The sequence below is a fragment of the Hevea brasiliensis genome, chromosome 8 (genome assembly GCF_030052815.1).
Source record: "Hevea brasiliensis isolate MT/VB/25A 57/8 chromosome 8, ASM3005281v1, whole genome shotgun sequence".
Taxonomy (NCBI): Eukaryota; Viridiplantae; Streptophyta; class Magnoliopsida; order Malpighiales; family Euphorbiaceae; genus Hevea; species Hevea brasiliensis.
In genome coordinates, this window is record NC_079500.1 from 12,346,593 (window position 1) to 12,365,407 (window position 18,815).

The following is an 18,815-nucleotide window of genomic DNA, read 5'->3' on the forward strand; positions in this document are numbered from 1 at the left end:
AAATGAACACATAAAAATACAAAACTTTTTTTTTTTAAATTCTTTTAGAAAAATCTAGAAAACTACTCTAATTTTACCCAAATGAATAGGCCCTTGCTGTGTTTAGTAGATAAAAAATTAAAATTAGAAAAACTTAATATAAGTGGATGAAGAGAATAATATCGTATACATTTAACACTCCCAATCACGATAAGAAAAAATAAATAAATATTACACTTGATTATTTAATTATTTTACATTTATTTTGAAGCAATTTGAAAATATTTTTAATGCATCTCAAAATTAACTTTAAAAAAAAGTAATTAAATAATCTCTAATTAAAATGGGAATTGACTGGGCCATCCCTTGCATGTTATTGCAACATGATAAGGGTAAACTCCGTCAGAATTGGCCGAAGACCTGCAATATATGTGGTAGGCAATTAATTAATATTTTATTCACGTCAAGTCTACTCTATGAAGCCTTATTTTCTTCTATCTTAATTAATACAGGGGATATTTTGATATCGATATCTCATATTAATTGTAAATTAAATGTGTATATAATTTATATAAAAATAAAAATTTTATTAAAATTATCATAATTTTAATGATGATCAATTTTTATCATAGAAAATTAGAGGGGGAAGCTGTGCATACCATTAATTTTTTTAAAATTTATAGTAAAATTTATCATTTGTTACTAAAAATTTGTTTGAATAAGGATAAAAGAGATTAAACCTTACTCTATTTTACCTTTTAAATTTTAATTTTTTATGCTTCAGACTTAAATGACCTTTTTCATTAATTTACTTTCTCAAATAAGAAATTTTATTTTATTATATTCCTCTTTATCATTCTCTTTCTTTACTTATTATTTTCTCACTCTATTTAAATAGATTCCGAGAGTAACGGATAGTAAGACACGAATTTTAAGATTATTAAAAATATTGATAAATATTATCAACTAAATTAATAATAATTAATAATTAAAAAAATTAATTTTAATACTATTGAACTAATGGTCAAATTAGTACCTCACACCTAAGATACAACTTGCGTTGCTCTTTCTTCCTATTCTCTAAAAATAATAATAATAATAAAATAAAGAAGAAAAGTGAGTTTGATTAAAAACAAGTGGCTTAAAACAATGTGGAAAAGCAGCAAACCAGTGACTTTATTTCTTAATAAACTTCAATGATTTGGTTTTGATAAGCTCATATTAGAATGTGAACCAAATTATAAAGAAAAGACCCAAAAAGTCTATGTTATTGACTTGCAAAGTCATTCGCTATCAAGCCTGGGAATTTGGTTATAATTTCTGATTGCTATAACTTTCAAGGAGGAATTATAGACTGGATTTTTTTTTTTTTTTTCTAACAAACATTGAGAGGTTATGGTCATATATAGCTTTGACAATACATCCCCATGATATGTGTTTTAAAATGGAATTAGGCTCTCTCCATTTCATCAACACTGTATTAAAATCAATACTTATCTCTACTTTTATATTTATTGACAAATAAATATCAATTATTAACTATATATTATAATAATTAAATATTTTAAATTTTAATTAAAATTAATTATATTAATGCTGCTATGAGTCTCTGATGTCCAATCATAATTCCAATTCAGTCCGAAAAATAAAAAAAAAGGTGAGGTTGGTGGCTTATTAGTTCATCACTCTAGCGCTTAAATTAGAAATTTGATTGGAAGTAAGGATGTTAGATAATAAAAAAATTTAATAGTAATTTTAACAAAATAAATATACTTAATTAATATATAATTCTCATATTTATATACTAAGGGCCAAACAATTGCTTCAATTATTTATGAGAATTTTGGATACTCAACTGGTATTTTAAGATTTCCAACTAAGAATCTATTCTGATTATTAATTGGTACAGCTAATACCTGATGGGGTTGATGGTCAGTCCATCAAGCAAGCATCCATACCAGTTTTGATAATTCATTGGTGTTTGTTCAGTCCCACTAGTCCAAGTTTTTTATTTTTTTTTTTCCTAGTCTTAGTTATTCAAACCTTTATTTATTATATTTGAATAGTCTAAATCTTACTTTATTCGATTTAGGTCTTGATCACAATTTATTTTTTATTTTTTTTTAGATGCATTCTCGCGATGATCTCGCGCTTTACACATTTTCGTCACTAGACTAATCTCTCACTACAGGTGCCTCGAAGGGCAGGATGGCTGGCCTCAGATTTTAAAGCGCTACATACACAACCCCTGAGTTCGAACCCGGGACGTTGCTTAAGGGAGAACGAGCCCCTACCGCTCGACCACACCCCTTTTGATCTTTCGATTGAGCACTGATATTTTAACTTATATATTAAATATTTTAATTGAAGATTAATTATGTAACTCAATTTTAGATGAATAATATTATATATCAAAAAAATATTAAAAAAAAAGAAATTATTTAATGCGAATTGTGAAGTGAGTTGGATGTTCATTTGCTTTGATGAACGTGGTTGGCGGAAGTCGGAAGACACAGAAAATGCATAAGATTCAATGGCTCTTGAAGATTCCAATCCACCGCTAAAAGATTCTAATTTATGTCTCCATCCATCATCATCATCACGTGATCTTGTCCCTTTTTACATCCCATCTTTTTTCCACTGGCTTCCATCTTTATGCTATGTTTGGATTGGAAGAGAATGGGAAAGAAAGAAAAGTTGTAAAAGAAAATAATTTTTTTTTCTTTTATTTTGGAGTGAGAAAAAATTGCGAGAAATGAAAAAATAAGAATAAAAAATAATAAAAAGTGTTACAGTTTATTTTTCTCTATTTTAGAGAAAAAGTGAAAAATAAATAAAATTATTAATAAAAAATTTTAATATACTAGTGTTTATACAATATACAATATATTGGAGAAGGCCTCTCTGTCTCCAATCTCCGTAACTTGTATGGAACAGTAATATATTATTAGTTTTTATTAAAAAGTAATTTATTTTATATATTTATGTATTTAAAAATTATAATTTTTTAATATATATATATATATATATTAAAATTATGTTTAAAATTTATATTTTTAATTTATAATTTAATTTTTAATAAATAAATTTGTATTATATGATAATAAATTAAAATAAAAAATAAAAAGATAAGCCTTCGGAAAAATTTGTCCTGCCTTGCATTTGGGGAGAAGTCTCCACTCCAACTCTGAATTCTTGTGAGGTGAATGAGCATTTTCTGCCTCTGAACTGCCCCATTGTTCGTCGTAATTAGTGTATGCCCCAACAAAATAAGGCATGTATTTCCTACAGTCATGACCACCAACTGATGTTTGGACCACCGTCCCATAATGACATGATTCATTAATGTCAACAGCCGCGCTCCAATGACATGGGACCTACATTAAACTAGGGATCATGTGTAGGGTGTGCAAACGGTCGGTTCGGTTTGAACCGAACCGAACTGAACTGATAAAATTGAAAATCAAAAATTAAAAATTTTAAAAATTAAATCGAACCGATTAATAGGAGAAAATCGAACTAAATCGAATCGATAAATATCGGTTCGATTCGATTTTAAACTGATCAAACCAAAATTTATAAAATTTAATATTTTTAACATTAAATCTAAATAATAAAAACATAAAAACCAAAAAAATTAGAAATCAAAACTCAAAAATCTAAAGGTTCGGTTTGGTTTTCTTTAATTTCGGTTCGGTTCGATTCAATTTGATTCGATTTTTTTTGATTTCCTATATATATTAATAATTTTGGTTCGGTTCTGTTTTTTTGATTTTTTTTATGAAAATAACCGAACCGAATCGATTAACTGAAATTATCAAAATTATAAATCGAATCGAACTGATTAAATTTTAAAACCAAATCGATTAAACCGAATTAATCGGTTCGATTTAATTTTTCGATTTAAACTGAAAACTGCTCTCCCCTAGTCATGTGAAACCTAAATGGTCAACATTTGCTGTATTTTCCATTTTTAGTTGCAATTTTCTTCCCCATTTAATAGGGTATCCATTTTCTTTTAGCTTCTTCTATGAAAAAGCACGTATGCAATAATTCATATTATATATTTTTGAAAATCATTGAAAATAATGAGGGTTAATGAAATTATTATTTAAAAAAAATAATAAAACAAACAACAGCTCAATCAATAATGTAAAGCAGACATTTTGTGGCTTGCCTATACTTGGTCCTATTTAGGGATTGGACCAGCCAAGTGTTAATTTTTTAACCTAATTAAATTTTGAGTCAACTTGGACTTAAGTATTGGGGCTAGAGTCTTGCATCTGAGGCCTTAGATCTTATTTTAAGCTTAGCCCAAACCATCCTTATTGCACTATAAAAACAATAATTCATGAATTGCAGGTAATATGATAAATAATTATTAAAATTTTATTTATTTAGGAGAAAATAATTTATATATTAACAAATATTTTTTATTAAAATTATTTTTTTAAATAATATTTTTCTTTAAAGTATTTTCTATTGGTTTGTTGTAAGTTAAACTAATAATATGTGTTTATATTATATATATATAACTATTTTCACATTTTAATAATATTGTTAAAGTTAATAAAATGATTTTTTTAAAAAAAATAAAGTTATTTTTCTTTAAAAATAATTTTTTTTACTTAAATTATTCCTCATAACTTTTAGAAGTTGAGGGAGCATTTTAACTATTTTTATATTAAATGGTTAATCTAACAACTATTTTTACTAAATACTTTTACTTTAATAACTATATAAATAATTAACTATTAACGGTTATTAAAACAGTTAATAACTATTAGGATTGTTAATATTGTCGAACATGACCTAAATCTCATAAATAATCTTTACTTTTTTTTTTTAATCACAACAAAGCTTTTTAATTCTTTTTTCTTTAATCAATTATGTAAAATTTATAATTTTAAAAAATAAAATAATAAAGTACATTAAATGAATATTAATTTGTAATTTATGGCTATTATTTTATAAAAGTGATAAAAAAATTATAATTATATTAGAAAGTTAAATTAGATATTTAAATATTAAAAATAAAGTATTAAATGAGAGTATTGTGATTATATGTTATGAATTTCAATGATCAAATTTTAAAAAATAAATTACATAAAATGATTATTGATTTGTAATTTATGACTATTAATTTATGAAAGTGATAAAAATGTAATTTTATTAAAAAATTAAATTGGATATGTAAATATTAAAAATAAATAATTAAATAAAAATATTATAGTTATCAATTATTAATTTAATTGCTCAAAAAAATTATAAATTTAATAAAATCAAAATATTAGAATTTAAGTAAATATAAAAAAAAATAAATTTTATTAAATTTATGCTAGTTATACTACTGCTGGGTTCTTGCATTGGGTTGCTCTGTTTCTTCCACGAAGATTTCCGGGTTTTTTTATTCTGCCAAAACCTAACTGCTGAAATAGCTGCAGAGAATATCACTTTTTAAAATATATTAATTATAAAATATTAAAAGTGTAATTTAAAATTAAATTTAATAAATTTTAATTATAAAAATATTAAAATTATAAAATAATTTTTAGAGAGTTAAATTATTATTTTAATGATAATATCATTTTAAATATCATTAACAAATAATTTAAAAAAATATTTTATTATTTTTGTATTATTATTATTGAAATTTATTAAATTTAAATTTAAATTATTTTTTAAACTTCATAATTAATATATTTAAAAAAAAATAAATTCTTTTAATAGTAATTTCACCAGTAGTAGCAAACATATTTAGGAGAGAGTAATTTTCGGTTTAAATTGAAAAATCAAACCGAATCGATTAATTCGGTTCAATCGGTTCTGTTTTAAAATTTGATCGGTTTGGTTCGGTTTATAATTTTGATAATTTCAGATAATCGGTTCGGTTAGGTTATTTTCATAAAAAAAATAAAAAAACCGAACCGAACCGAATCGAACCGAACCGAAATCAAAGAAAACTGAACCGAACCTTAAGATTTTTGAGTTTTGATTTCTAATTTTTTTTTGTTTTTATGTTTTTATTATTTAGATTTAATATTAAAAATATGAAATTTTATAAATTTCGATTTGATCGGTTTAAAATCTAACCGAACCGATATTTATCGGTTCGATTCGGTTCGATTTTCTCTTATCAATCAGTTCGATTCGGATTTTAAAATTTTTGATATTAGATTTTCAGTTTTATTGATTCGGTTCAGTTCGGAACCGAACCGACCGTTTGCACACCCCTAAACATATTCTAAAATTCTGAAGCCATTGCTTCAGAGATGATAAGGCTTAATTAAAATATCTTCATTTTATATATCCCAACAAGGATTAAAATGTCAAGTTTTTGTTTAAAAGGATTGAAATGCCAAGGCAGGCATCAATTGGCCATCTAATTAAAAGGATTTAAATATTAAAAAAAAAAATTGTTCCCACTTATTAATTAATGATTTAATGAGTTTTTAGGTTAAGTTTTTATTTGATAACGCATAAATTAAAAAAAAAAAAAAAATTCCCCGTATTCATGTTAGTTATTTAAAATCAACTTGCTTCTGGGAAAACAATATTTCATATTAACTATAACCAGTCAATAAGGAGGTGCATCATGACTGCAAGAATTTTTGACATTTTATCATAAAATTATTTAGAAAACCTTGCTTTGCTAGCTGGAAAATTTCCTCTTCATTGCTCCCCAGATGTTTCAGAACATAAAATTTGAAAAATATAGGAACATGATAGCTCACTCCAATAAGCTTTGAATTTAATACTGCGGCACCAATCCTATCACCCACAAACACCTATTTGTAAATTCCAACATCTAATGACGAGAGATGAAAATTTGAAATTCAACCCATATCAAATTGTGGTCGCAGTGGTCAGAATCTCCTCCTCTCTGGATTTTAGACATAGAGTTTCTCTCTTGTTTCTTTTTCATATTTAGGGTTTACTGTCCCTTTCTCTGTCAACTCTTTACAGGCAGATGGGACTTCTCCTTCGCTTGGAAGTGGATTCTTCCCTCCCCGCTTTTCAGGGTGTGTTGTAAAAGTCAGGTTTTGGATTTTATTGCTGCAAATCTAGTGCTGTTTTAGAGACGGTATTTGGAAGATCTTCTTGGTTCTCTTTGATTGTATGTTTGGTGTGTGTGTGTTTGCTTATTGAGCTATGGTGTTGAAGTTCCACCTTTAATGTTATTGGCTCTCTAATAGAGAAGTGTACCTTGGGGATGTTTATAGCACTGCCTTAATAGCTTTCTGGTCCCTCAAAACCTAAAATGAGGGTGAGATGGACAGAGCACTACCCTATCCTTTATTTTTGCCATGCATGGCCTTGAATTTCGATCTCTACTCGGATGCCTAACTTGGCCCTCTATTTCCCTTAGGGTGTTTTTCCTCGGGAACCCTTTGTTTCAAACACCTCAGCCGTGTTCGGTGCTTCAGGTTGATTGGAGATTTACAATGCTACCTTATTTTGCCATTTGGGTCTCTGGTTTTGAACGAAAATTCATCTCTGTTAGGGTTTGTTTGTAACGAGCCTTAGGCTTTCTTATTGGGCTGAAATAAAATAAACATACTAGTTAGTTAGGTTCGCTTTTGGGCCATGGGCTCTTTTTGTATTGGGCTATACAAGCCCATATTAATCAATAAAACCAATTTCTATTTCTGAAAAAAAAAAAAGAAGCTTATGATAATTTTTAAAAGGATAATCAGACACTTTCAATGTTCATAATACTTTTGTTTTTAATTTATATAATAATTTTATATTTTTATACCCATTAATTTTTTTTTTTGTATTATCAGATTTTGTACTGCAATAAAAAAATTATTTTTTTCTCTAATGTGAAAAATAGAAAATGTTGTGATGTAAGACATATATTAAAATCTTAATAATGTAATTGTTCTATAATTTTATAATTTGAGCTATAAATATATAATTTTGTTTTGTATTTTTATATTTTGTACTACCATTTTTAAGGTTTGAGATTTGTCCTATGTGGGGCAAGAATAATTTTCTTTGTTAACTAAGAAATAATTGTTGATGTTTCATTGAAACATTTCAATTATATGCAGAAATTTTCCATCTCTAGTCTTAAAATATTCATATTCTTAATGTGAAACTCAAATTTCATTAGGTAGAATAATTAAATTCATTATATTCTTATGAGCGTCAATAGAAATTAGTCTATTATATTGAGAAGGTGAAATATGTTTGATGCATTGAAATATTATGTAATATTATTTTATAAAATATTTTAATTTTTTAAAATCTTATATTTATCAATAATGATAATATAAAAATTAAAAAGTTAATTTTGGAACAGTATCATATTGTATTGATTATAATTATACATCCCAAATATATATTCTTCATGAAAACCGTAAATTTTTATATAGAAATTTAGTAATTATGGATAAAATTTCAAATCATAGAGGGAAAACTTGAAGAAAAACAGCGTTCGCATTCCCCTGACTACTAATCAAAAAAAGACTTCTCATTGCATCCGCCATCAGAAAAAGGTGCCTATTTTAAGCTGCAGTCCTAAATTGTTGCAGCAAACAAACACCAATCCTGTAGCCTGCTGTAACTCTTATCACCTGCACCTCCAAATTTCATGGCAGAATCTAAAGATATCTTATTATATTACCTATTGTCATACACCTTCAAGCACATGTCATTGTTTTACACCCTTATGGGTAAGTAAAACCTTTGGCAGATTATTTTTTGTGGGGGAAATGTTTTCTTGGAGGTTTCTCAGAAATTGACCAACACGTTGTATCTTCGTTTCCTCCGGACAATTTCTGTTTTTTAAAATATTCTGAACAAACCTTGCCAATTTTTTATTTTCTTTCAAGAGTTCAATCCTGTCTGGTCGTTAACCCGCCAGTCTTTATTATCAACGCATGCCATTAGAGGAATTCTGGGTATTTATTATCTTGTCTCTGTGGATGATCTTTTCTGGTTTTGGCTAATTTCTTGATCTGGGTTTTCTTATTTCAGGCGTTGTCTTGCCAATTTTTAACCTTTTCAACGAGGTAAACCATCTGTTTTATTTGGTTGTATTATACTCCTCCTTCTGAGTTGGTTGGCGAATGTGTTTTTTTTAGGATTGCATGTTGATTGGGCTGTAAAAGTAATGGATCTAGCTAGGGAATCTTCAATGGGAGGTGGGGATGCTGAGGAGATGGACAGAGAACCCTCTGGGGACATTCCTCTTATGCGTAACCCCTTTCGACGATCCCGCTTTCCAGGCATGGTGAGACAAAGAGCCTATATATTTGATGGTTTCGGAAAATTTTACAACAAAGAATGGGATCTTGCTGAAGGCAGGGGGAATGAATTCTGTTGGTACCATGTAGAACTTCCAAAAAGTAATCAGAAACTTTCACTATCTGCACAATGCCTAATTGATGTTCTTTGCCCTCCTTTGAAACTCCAAGACATCTTGTCACTAGTTAGCAATGGACCCTCTTGTAATTATGTTGATGGGGCACTTGTGTTTAGAGTTAATTCTGCTGGTCCTCCTTCTAGCGATTTTACATTTAGATTAGCTGCTAGAGTTACTGAGAATTCAGTAATTACTGTGTCATTAGGCCGTGTTCCAAGATTGGGTTTCTCACCAATGGGTCAATCTCTACTCTCGGAGATTCCTAGCGTGGAGACTCCCCCTCACCACGAAGGGGAGCAAAAGAAGGGGGGTGGAATTGTGATTAAGGAGCATGTTCTTGAGTTCTTACTAACAATGAACCACTCTGAGGAGGCTGATAATCCTGTTCCAAGAGCTGTCTCAAACCTTGTTGTTCACATTATTGACACACATGTAGATCAACTTCAGGATGTTGTGACTAAACTTGAGATAGAGCTAGATGCTGTGGAGATCGAACTTGACAAAGGTAAAATCGAGTTTTCGTACTGTATTATGCTCTATCTTTCTTATGCTACTGATTAGAGGACTAGTGGTTATGAAGATAGTTAAACTGTGTACGGTTTGTGGTTTTTAGTTAAAACCGTAGGGTTCATGGTTCTTTTATGCTCATATTATTCATTCATTTTCTAAGAACAATAAACTGGTAATTATTTTATTGATCTTGAAGGATTGTTAATTTATTTTATTTTTTATTTTTTTTATTGTTCTTTTATGCTTCATATCTTCTCGCTTGAAATAAAGAATCATCTGAGATATTGCAGTTGGTAATTTGATAAATGTTACAATTAAAAGTTATCCTTTAGTTTAACAGGTTCTTCTGATAATTTTTATTAAGAAAAATGATAAATATTTATGGACACTGTCTAATTTCAAAGACGAATCTAGTAGGACAACATATTATTCTTTTCCAAATGCAAAATCTACTGAGAAAGCGATAAGCTCTTTGTGTAAAAAAGTCCAGCATTGTGGAAACTCTTCATCATTGGGACATTTTTTTTTTTAAATTTAAATCTCTGCAATTGTTGATCTCTTGAACTTCATTAATTTACACAACCAGGGAAATGAAAACCTGTATTTTTTTTTTGTAAGAGCAATTGGTTTTGTTTATTCTCGGATGGTTACATATGGCTATGGTTGTTCCCATATGAAGCTTCTATGTGGATTATATCCATTGTTAAGCTCTTTGAGCTTCTGTTGATGTATTCATTGTGATGTGTAAATATTGCAAATGGTAATCAAATCAGAATGATTGTTTCTTGTCTCCAAGTATAATACACAACTTTATGTTGTCTGATTCTGATGCAATGTGTTCCATCAAAATACTTGTAACACTGAGTAATATTAAGCTCAGCGTAGTAGATTGAAATATATTTTCGGATGAGGGATTATTTGAACTATAATTGGTATCAAATTATTAAAAATATAAGTATGGCATCTGAACTGAAGACATTCTTATTAAGCTATCATGACACACAAATTTAAATTAAAGGATATTTAGGTTGGCAGTTTGATGCTTTTAAGGTAAGCATCTGGATACCGATTGATATCTGAATTAAGTAAACCTTTTGGTACTGTCAAGAAAGTTTGATCAGAGCCAGTTTTATGCTTTTAGCAATTGTAGAGGGTTGCTTCTTTCTCACTGGTTCATTGCTCACTGCTTGGAGTTTCATGCTTTGTTTTAACTCTTGGAATGAAGCTAAGCACTGTTTTTGTGATATGTTGCAGGTAGTTTTGCTTTGAAGAAACAAATGCTAGATGATAGAAGATTCCCCAAAATGCATCTTAATCTGCAGCGTCTGCTGCAGGTAGGTTCTCCAACCCAATTTATCTAATTCCTGATTTGGAACAGAAATATTGGAAGAGAAATTTATTCAATTTAGTTGCTTGGTAATCAACCATAATTAAGAGTTGGTTAGTGAGTATGCAAATTCAAGACCAGAAACAGAACAGCAGAAAGCATGAAGCCTTTGACCAATTATGTCGAATTCTTTTAGGAGTCTCTACATCATTGAGTTAAAGCACTTCAGTTTTCATATCAGCCCGCTTTAACTTCGCCAACAACATTTTGCCTATTTATATTGGACGTTTTCTTCTCCTTAATGATCTTTTATCATTTTAAGGAATGTACGTGGATGGAAGTTTTGTCATTATGTTTGGCTCTAACAAATATAAAACTAAAATAGTTGTGTTTAAACCTTGTATTTTAACTGAAATTAGGTGATTGCACAAGGGGAGCAAGTATTTCCTCGAGTAAAAGAAAAATGCTCTTCAAAGAGATGGTTTGCCAATAAAGACATTAACTCCCTAGATGAGTTAATGGGACGGCTGAGGAGGCTAAAAGAGAATGTGGGGTTTATTGCAAATCGTGTCACAGCAATTCAGGCAGGTCTGGATAGCTGGCAGTCGGAGCAAATAAATAAGAAACTGTATTATCTTTCATTCCTTTCAATTGTATTCCTTCCATTGTCTATAATTACTGGAGGTAAATGCTTCTTATCTATATAATCTTTGGTTTGGTTAAAATCTTCAAAAGTTGATTTCAAGTAGCATCTAATATCAATCACTCTCTCTGCACTCTCTTGACAGTGTTTGGCATGAATGTTGGGGGAGTTCCATGGACAGGACAAAAGGACCCAGAATTGCAAGATGGTTTCCGTAATGTCATGTTGCTCTGTCTGGTAATGCTAATTCTCGTGCTTATGTGTTTCCTTTTCCCTTTACTTTACGGTCGATTAGCTTCTTGGAGGAGGAGGTGGGCTACAAAAAGAAGCTGGTCCTTCAACAGGAAGTCATTTCTCTACAAAACCCATGGAGGCGGTGAAGAAAGAAGCGGTTACCTTCGCATTTGAGTAAGTAAATCAACAATAGTTTGAAAAAAAGAACACTGCACGAATCAGTTCAGTTTGATTTGCCCGATTTATCTCTAGTTACAGAATTAACTTCTGTCCTTAAGTTACTATAGAAACTTCTCATGTGAGTCTTGAACCAATTTGATCTGACTGGTTCTTGAATGAATTATGCCTTCTGACATATATACAATTACCAATAAAATTATTGATCCCCTGCCTAGAAATTCCAATTCTTTACCCAAACGTTCAGTATGTATAAGAGGTTGAGATTATTGGTGAGCCTGTTTTTAAATGGCTTCTGTTTGTATTGTAACTGGGTTGTAATTTACAGATTTTTTTGGAACCATTGAACACAATGTACATGTTGTAACATCTATCTTTCTGAATATATAAATGTACATTCTTTTCTTTTTTAATCATGATTTCATCATCTAAATGGTAGTATTAATTCTATTGTCCATTTGGTAATGAGATCTTAACCTAATGGTAAAGGATCAAGATTGAGGCTTTAGGAAATTAACTAATATTGGTTTATTCTTTTTTTTTTTTTTAATTTTTTACAATTATCTTCCATTCGGAAATTCAAGACCTTATAGTTTTGGAGACAATTTTATTATCACTTATCTATACTATATTTATCTATTTCTAAGCTTTGAATGTTTATATTGGTAGTGATTCATTCTCAAGCTTATCTTGGTAAAAATCCATAGTGATCGGGAAATTCTTGCTTAGAACTGATTTATTATAGATATAAAATATAAATATGTAAGATTTATGTATTAAATAGATAGGTTTTAAAACTTTAAATGAATTATTAGTTTAACCAATTTTTTAAACTATTAATTTCAACAAACTATTTTAATTAATGAACATATTAGAAGATAATGCAAATATTACTTTCCCAATTAAAACATAGAATATGAAAGTGTAAATATAAAATTGGAAAAAAATTATAATTATATTCTTACTATATTTTATAAAAATACAAATATTATTTTATAAAATTATTTCATGAAACAAAGTAAATAAATTGACATATTATGCAAGCCAAAAACTAATTTATGTATAAACCACTCAAAGTCTTTTTTTTTTTTTTAATTTTATTTTTCTTCATTAGTTATTATGATTATTGCAGTGTGAAAATAATACCTAAAATTAATGAAAAATTAGATTCAAAATAAAGTAGCTTAGCAACGTCACTCAGCCTTGCATTTTGCAAATGGTTTGTAGTACCTTGCCTACCTTGCTTTTCAATCAGCCGCTCAATATATACCTATCCAATTATTATCTTAAGAAAAAGATACCATTTTTTTTTAAATAAAATTAATTTTTAATTATTAGTATTTTTAAAAACTAAAAATTTATAAAAATTTAATTTAATTATTTTTTCATTAATTTAGTTGAAAACTCTCCGAGTATGACGGTTATAACTTCCTTAAATTTGTACTATGTTTGGATATATAACGGGGGAGGAAGAAAAATAATAAAAGGAAAATATTTTTTATTTTTTATTTTCTCCCTCTTTATCTGAAATGGAAAAAAAAAATAGTGAGGAGAAAGAAAATAAAATTTATTTTCTCATATTTAGAAAGAAATAAGAAGGAAAATAAAATAGTATTTTTTCTTTTAAATGATTATTCTACTCCTAGTTTTGTAAATTATTTAAAAAGTTAAAATAAAAAAATAAGAGTATATATTAATTTCATTAATTGAAATATAATTTTTTTCTTTTAATTACTTTATTTTCTCTCTAATTTGGAGAGAAAATAACAAGAGCAAAATAATTTTTATTCTTCCTCCTTTTTTATTTTCCGTTCATTTTCAAACAATGAAAAGTAACAATCCCAATTTATTTTTTTTGTTTATTTTATTTCCTCTCCCTTTTCCCTATATCCAAACAGAGTATTAAAGTCTGATGTTATCAATTAATGTGTTTAATTTAACTTAATCTCATAAGGAGAAATCTATTATTAAACTCGAGATAACATCTAATGAGGTAAATTATCGGACAATTCACGATCACTTTTTATTACACTCTTAAGTAAAAATAATATTTAATTATTATATTTATACAGAAATTCAAATCAGAGTGAGATAAGATTATTTTACTAAATTAATCACAAGACTATCATAATGGTATTGTAATTGGATCTAATCTTAATAAATTGCACATTAAAATAATGGAAGAGATTTATTTTTGTTCATAATAATTAAAAACAGAAAATCAGTATAAACAAAATTACAAATATTTCAGATTATGAATTAAAAAAAAAGCCGAAATTTTATTTCAAAAAGTTGACCATTTAAAAAATTTGGAAGCATCTACGTATTTATTAACTTATTCTCCAAGAAAAAAAAAATTAAAAAAAGGAAAAAAAAAATAGCACAACCTCTAGAAGGGAGGCAGACGGCAGGCCCCCATGTTTCAGACTACGTGGCAGCACATGACCAGAGGACTACTTGTTCAACTCCCAAATCGGACACCGGTTACTAACAAAACCTACGTCGTTTTAGGTTAAAAACTGCGCAGCTTGCATTCATAGAATCATCGGTCCTTGGGCTTTCTGAAACCCATTAAGATTTAAGTTAGATTTAGGGTTTCAGGTCGTCTAGAATGTTCTATTTACAGCTAGAAAGCCTCATTTCCGCCTCACAAAACAGACCCGGTAAAACCCTAAACCCTAAAACACCCCAATAAAATCCAACGCATTTCTCTCTTCTTCTCCCTCGTTTTGCACTTCTAAGATCCATCAATGGCCACTGCTGCTCTTATCCGTTCGTTGCGACGTCGTGATGTTGCCTCTGCCCCTGTTTCTGCTTACAAATGTGTACGTTTCAAATTCTTTCCTTTCATCTGTAGATCGTCTCTTCTCACATTTTTCTTTCTGATTCTCCTGTTTTCCTTATTGGTTTGTGAAGGTTGTGAAGATTCTGATGTATGGTTGAGCTAAATTGAGTGTTTTATTTTCTGCAATCTTATTTCTTATTTTGGGTGCATGTTATGAAAGTATCATGAATTTGGGGTTAAGTTGATTTGATTTGGTCACTTTGGAGTTGCACGTCATGGATCGATGTTCTATAGGATTGAAAATTGGTAATATTGAAACTACACCAATTTCTGAAATGAAGTTTTATCTATGTTTGGGGTACTCTTTGGGGTAAAAGTTGGGATGATTCTTCTTCTTCTAGGCTTAACTAGCTTATCCGTTGTCTTAGATATTATACTTAAAATAGTGTTATTTACAATTTTAATTTGAGGAATACAAATATAACAAAATTTTTTAAAAAAAAAAAATTAAATTTCTTGCGCATCAAACATGATAATAAAATTATAATCCGTAAATTGCAATCCATTTCCATATCAAACTGAAACATGGCTTTGAATATTTTGACAAGTGGACAATTTGAATTGCTGAAGTTATAGTTTTTGCTAGGTGTACTTACTGTCATATATTTTTGAGTAAGCTCTGGAAGAATAGGGCTTTTGATTCTCTGGTCGATTTTGGAAGAAGTTTTTACGTGATGACATTTTTTCATGTGGTATATTGTTGTTCTTTATTCTGAAAGTTTGCGTTTATACAGCCAAGTAATTGCAATTACTTTGTCCATTTTTCAGTTGACTGGCAATTTGAAACCATCATGGTCCCCTTCTAACCTGGGTCATAATTGGGCAAGTTTGTCAAGAGCTTTCAGGTAATGTAGACTACATGTTTTCAATTTGTATATGCAGAAATTTACATCTTGTGCCTGCTGAAATCTGAACATTTCCTCATCCATATAGTGCAAAACCGGCTGGCAATGATGTTATTGGTATCGACTTGGGTACCACTAATTCATGTGTTGCTGTCATGGAGGGGAAGGTAAGAATAATATCTGAACTAAATATCCTTCTGTTTTTGGTGTTTCTTCTTTTACTGTGTTGTTTTCTGATTGTTTCTGATATCATGTACAGAATCCCAAAGTCATTGAAAATTCTGAAGGATCTAGGACCACCCCTTCAGTGGTTGCCTTCAATCAGAAGGGAGAGCTACTTGTGGGTACTCCAGCAAAGCGACAAGCTGTGACCAATCCTACCAACACACTTTTTGGAACTAAGCGTTTGATTGGTAGAAAGTTTGATGATCCACAGACCCAGAAAGAGATGAAAATGGTTCCATACAAGATAGTTAGGGCACCAAATGGAGATGCATGGGTGGAGGCCAATGGGCAGCAGTATTCCCCTAGTCAAATTGGTGCTTTTGTTTTGACCAAGATGAAAGAAACTGCAGAGGCTTACCTTGGAAAAACAGTTACAAAAGCTGTTGTCACTGTACCAGCCTATTTCAATGATGCTCAAAGACAAGCAACAAAGGATGCTGGGAGAATTTCTGGCCTTGATGTGCAAAGAATCATTAATGAGCCTACTGCTGCTGCGCTCTCTTATGGTATGAACAACAAGGAGGGTCTAATAGCAGTTTTTGACCTTGGTGGTGGAACATTTGATGTCTCAATTTTAGAGATCTCCAATGGTGTTTTTGAGGTGTGTGCTGTTTCACTATGTAGCATGTTTTGTAGTTTATTTAGTTTGGAATTCAAGCTAATGAATGCTTGCATTTAGGTGAAAGCAACAAATGGTGACACATTCTTGGGAGGAGAGGACTTTGACAATGCTCTGCTGGAGTTCTTAGTGAGTGAATTCAAGAGAACTGAGGGCATTGATCTCACAAAGGACAGGCTGGCTCTGCAGAGGCTTCGTGAAGCAGCAGAAAAGGCCAAGATAGAGCTCTCATCAACAGCCCAGACTGAAATCAACTTGCCATTTATCACAGCTGATGCATCTGGTGCAAAGCATCTAAACATTACTCTAACCAGATCCAAATTCGAAAGTTTGGTAAATCACTTGATTGAAAGGACCAGGAATCCATGCAAGAACTGTTTGAAGGATGCTGGCATATCCACCAAAGATGTTGATGAGGTTCTCCTTGTTGGAGGAATGACTCGTGTGCCCAAGGTTCAAGAAGTTGTAGCAGAGATCTTTGGAAAGAGCCCGAGCAAAGGAGTAAATCCTGATGAAGCAGTTGCTATGGGAGCTGCAATTCAAGGTGGTATTCTTCGTGGAGATGTCAAAGAGTTGCTGCTCCTGGATGTTACTCCTCTATCCCTTGGTATTGAGACTCTTGGTGGGATATTCACAAGGTTGATCAACAGGAACACAACAATTCCTACTAAGAAGAGTCAGGTGAGGCTTTGCACTAAATTTTATTGTTACTTAATCTTTTTCATAATGAGGTGCGTGACACAATTCAAGGCTGTAGGCTTTTTGTGCAAATAGATATTGAGAATCTCTCATGGTTTTCCCTATATGTTTTGGTTCTGCTGAGATTTGACAGGTGTTCACCTTAATGTAATACTTTATTTAAATGGGGATAAAACGTTAAATTTACCCTGTCTGTGCTAGCAGTACATTTGTCGATGATTAGAGGTGGATATATTAATTATAAACTAACTATTTCTATTGCAGTGACGTCATAGTTTGTTCTACGTGGTGATACGGTAGTTTATGTATCTAATTGGTGCTTCTTTGATCGCAGGTCTTCTCTACAGCCGCTGATAACCAGACCCAGGTTGGTATCAAGGTACTCCAAGGTGAGCGTGAAATGGCATCTGACAACAAGCTATTGGGAGAGTTTGAACTTATGGGTATTCCACCAGCACCAAGGGGTATGCCTCAGATTGAGGTGACTTTTGATATTGATGCCAATGGTATTGTCACTGTTTCAGCCAAGGACAAGTCCACTGGAAAAGAACAACAGATCACCATCCGATCATCTGGTGGTCTTTCAGAGGATGAAATTGAGAAGATGGTCAAGGAGGCTGAGCAATTTGCTCAGAAGGATCAGGAAAGAAAGTCTTTGATTGACATCAAAAATAGTGCAGACACCACAATCTACAGCATAGAGAAAAGTTTGGGTGATTATAGGGACAAGATTCCTGCTGAAGTTGCAAAGGAGATTGAGGATGCTGTTGCAGACTTGAGGAAGGCAATGGCTGGAGATAATATTGAAGAGATCAAATCCAAACTTGATTCTGCAAACAAAGCCGTGTCAAAGATTGGAGAGCATATGTCCAAGGGCAGTGGTGGGGATTCTGCATCTGGGGGTTCTCAGGGTGGCGAACAGGCTTCCGAGGCCGAGTATGAGGAGGTGAAGAAGTGAGTGTTTAACTGGAAGCCTTGATAGTTTCATTTGAAAGGGGTCTAAAACCACATCAAATTTTATTCTCTTTTAGTGTATAAGGTTTCTAGCGGTTTTGTATCTAAATGTGGGAGGTTGAATTTGCTAGGACGTTGTTTGTCACTGATTTAAAAACTGCAGGAGGGTTACCCCATTTTAGTTATGTCAGTAACCAAAATTTTCTGAACTCAATTGTTTAGTCCCTTGAGATTATAGTATTTATTGTTTTCACAAAAACAAGATTAAAATCCTCTTGGGTGGTTTGATTGTGCCTTTGAAGGTCTGCATCTCCATTTTTGGCTCTTTTCTATTCTGTGGTGGATTATAATTTGAATAATATAATTATCTTCATAATTTTATATT

The 18,815-nt window shown here is 30.6% G+C and overlaps 2 protein-coding genes across 4 annotated transcripts; both read left to right on the forward strand.

Annotated features, from left to right (window-relative positions):
• The first annotated feature begins 8,376 nt into the window (after positions 1-8,376).
• On the forward strand, positions 8,377-12,654 carry LOC110650436 (uncharacterized). 3 transcript variants are annotated; one of them, XM_021805391.2, is made up of 6 exons: positions 8,377-8,660; positions 8,965-8,999; positions 9,072-9,857; positions 11,117-11,196; positions 11,609-11,873; positions 11,978-12,654. In XM_021805391.2, the coding sequence occupies exons 3-6, from the start codon at positions 9,101-9,103 to the stop codon at positions 12,238-12,240; spliced, it is 1,365 nt and encodes a 454-aa protein (XP_021661083.2). In that variant the 5' UTR covers positions 8,377-8,660; positions 8,965-8,999; positions 9,072-9,100; the 3' UTR covers positions 12,241-12,654. The 3 variants fall into 3 exon arrangements, with proteins under 3 accessions (XP_021661083.2, XP_021661084.2, XP_058007282.1); XM_021805392.2 differs by lacking the exon at positions 8,377-8,660 and adding an exon at positions 8,671-8,888; XM_058151299.1 differs by lacking the exon at positions 8,377-8,660 and adding an exon at positions 8,671-8,888 and having other exon boundaries at positions 8,965-9,857.
• A 2,209-nt stretch (positions 12,655-14,863) lies between these two features.
• LOC110650435 (heat shock 70 kDa protein, mitochondrial) lies at positions 14,864-18,731 on the forward strand. The gene is made up of 6 exons (XM_058151300.1): positions 14,864-15,068; positions 15,857-15,933; positions 16,022-16,100; positions 16,193-16,759; positions 16,838-17,458; positions 17,811-18,731. Exons 1-6 carry the CDS (start codon positions 14,994-14,996, stop codon positions 18,432-18,434), a joined length of 2,043 nt encoding a protein of 680 aa, XP_058007283.1. The 5' UTR covers positions 14,864-14,993; the 3' UTR covers positions 18,435-18,731.
• Positions 18,732-18,815: the final 84 nt, after the last annotated feature.

Bases quoted from the DNA above. Each gene is read 5' to 3' on its own strand.
- LOC110650436 (XM_021805391.2), top strand. From the start codon at position 9,101: ATGGATCTAGCTAGGGAATCTTCAATGGGAGGTGGGGATGCTGAGGAG. The intron at 9,858-11,116 runs GTAAAATCGAGT...GATATGTTGCAG, and splicing joins GGAGATCGAACTTGACAAAG to GTAGTTTTGCTTTGAAGAAA. The intron at 11,874-11,977 runs GTAAATGCTTCT...CTCTCTTGACAG, and splicing joins ATTGTCTATAATTACTGGAG to TGTTTGGCATGAATGTTGGG.
- LOC110650435 (XM_058151300.1), top strand. From the start codon at position 14,994: ATGGCCACTGCTGCTCTTATCCGTTCGTTGCGACGTCGTGATGTTGCC. The intron at 15,069-15,856 runs GTACGTTTCAAA...TCCATTTTTCAG, and splicing joins CTGTTTCTGCTTACAAATGT to TTGACTGGCAATTTGAAACC. The intron at 15,934-16,021 runs GTAATGTAGACT...TCATCCATATAG, and splicing joins AGTTTGTCAAGAGCTTTCAG to TGCAAAACCGGCTGGCAATG.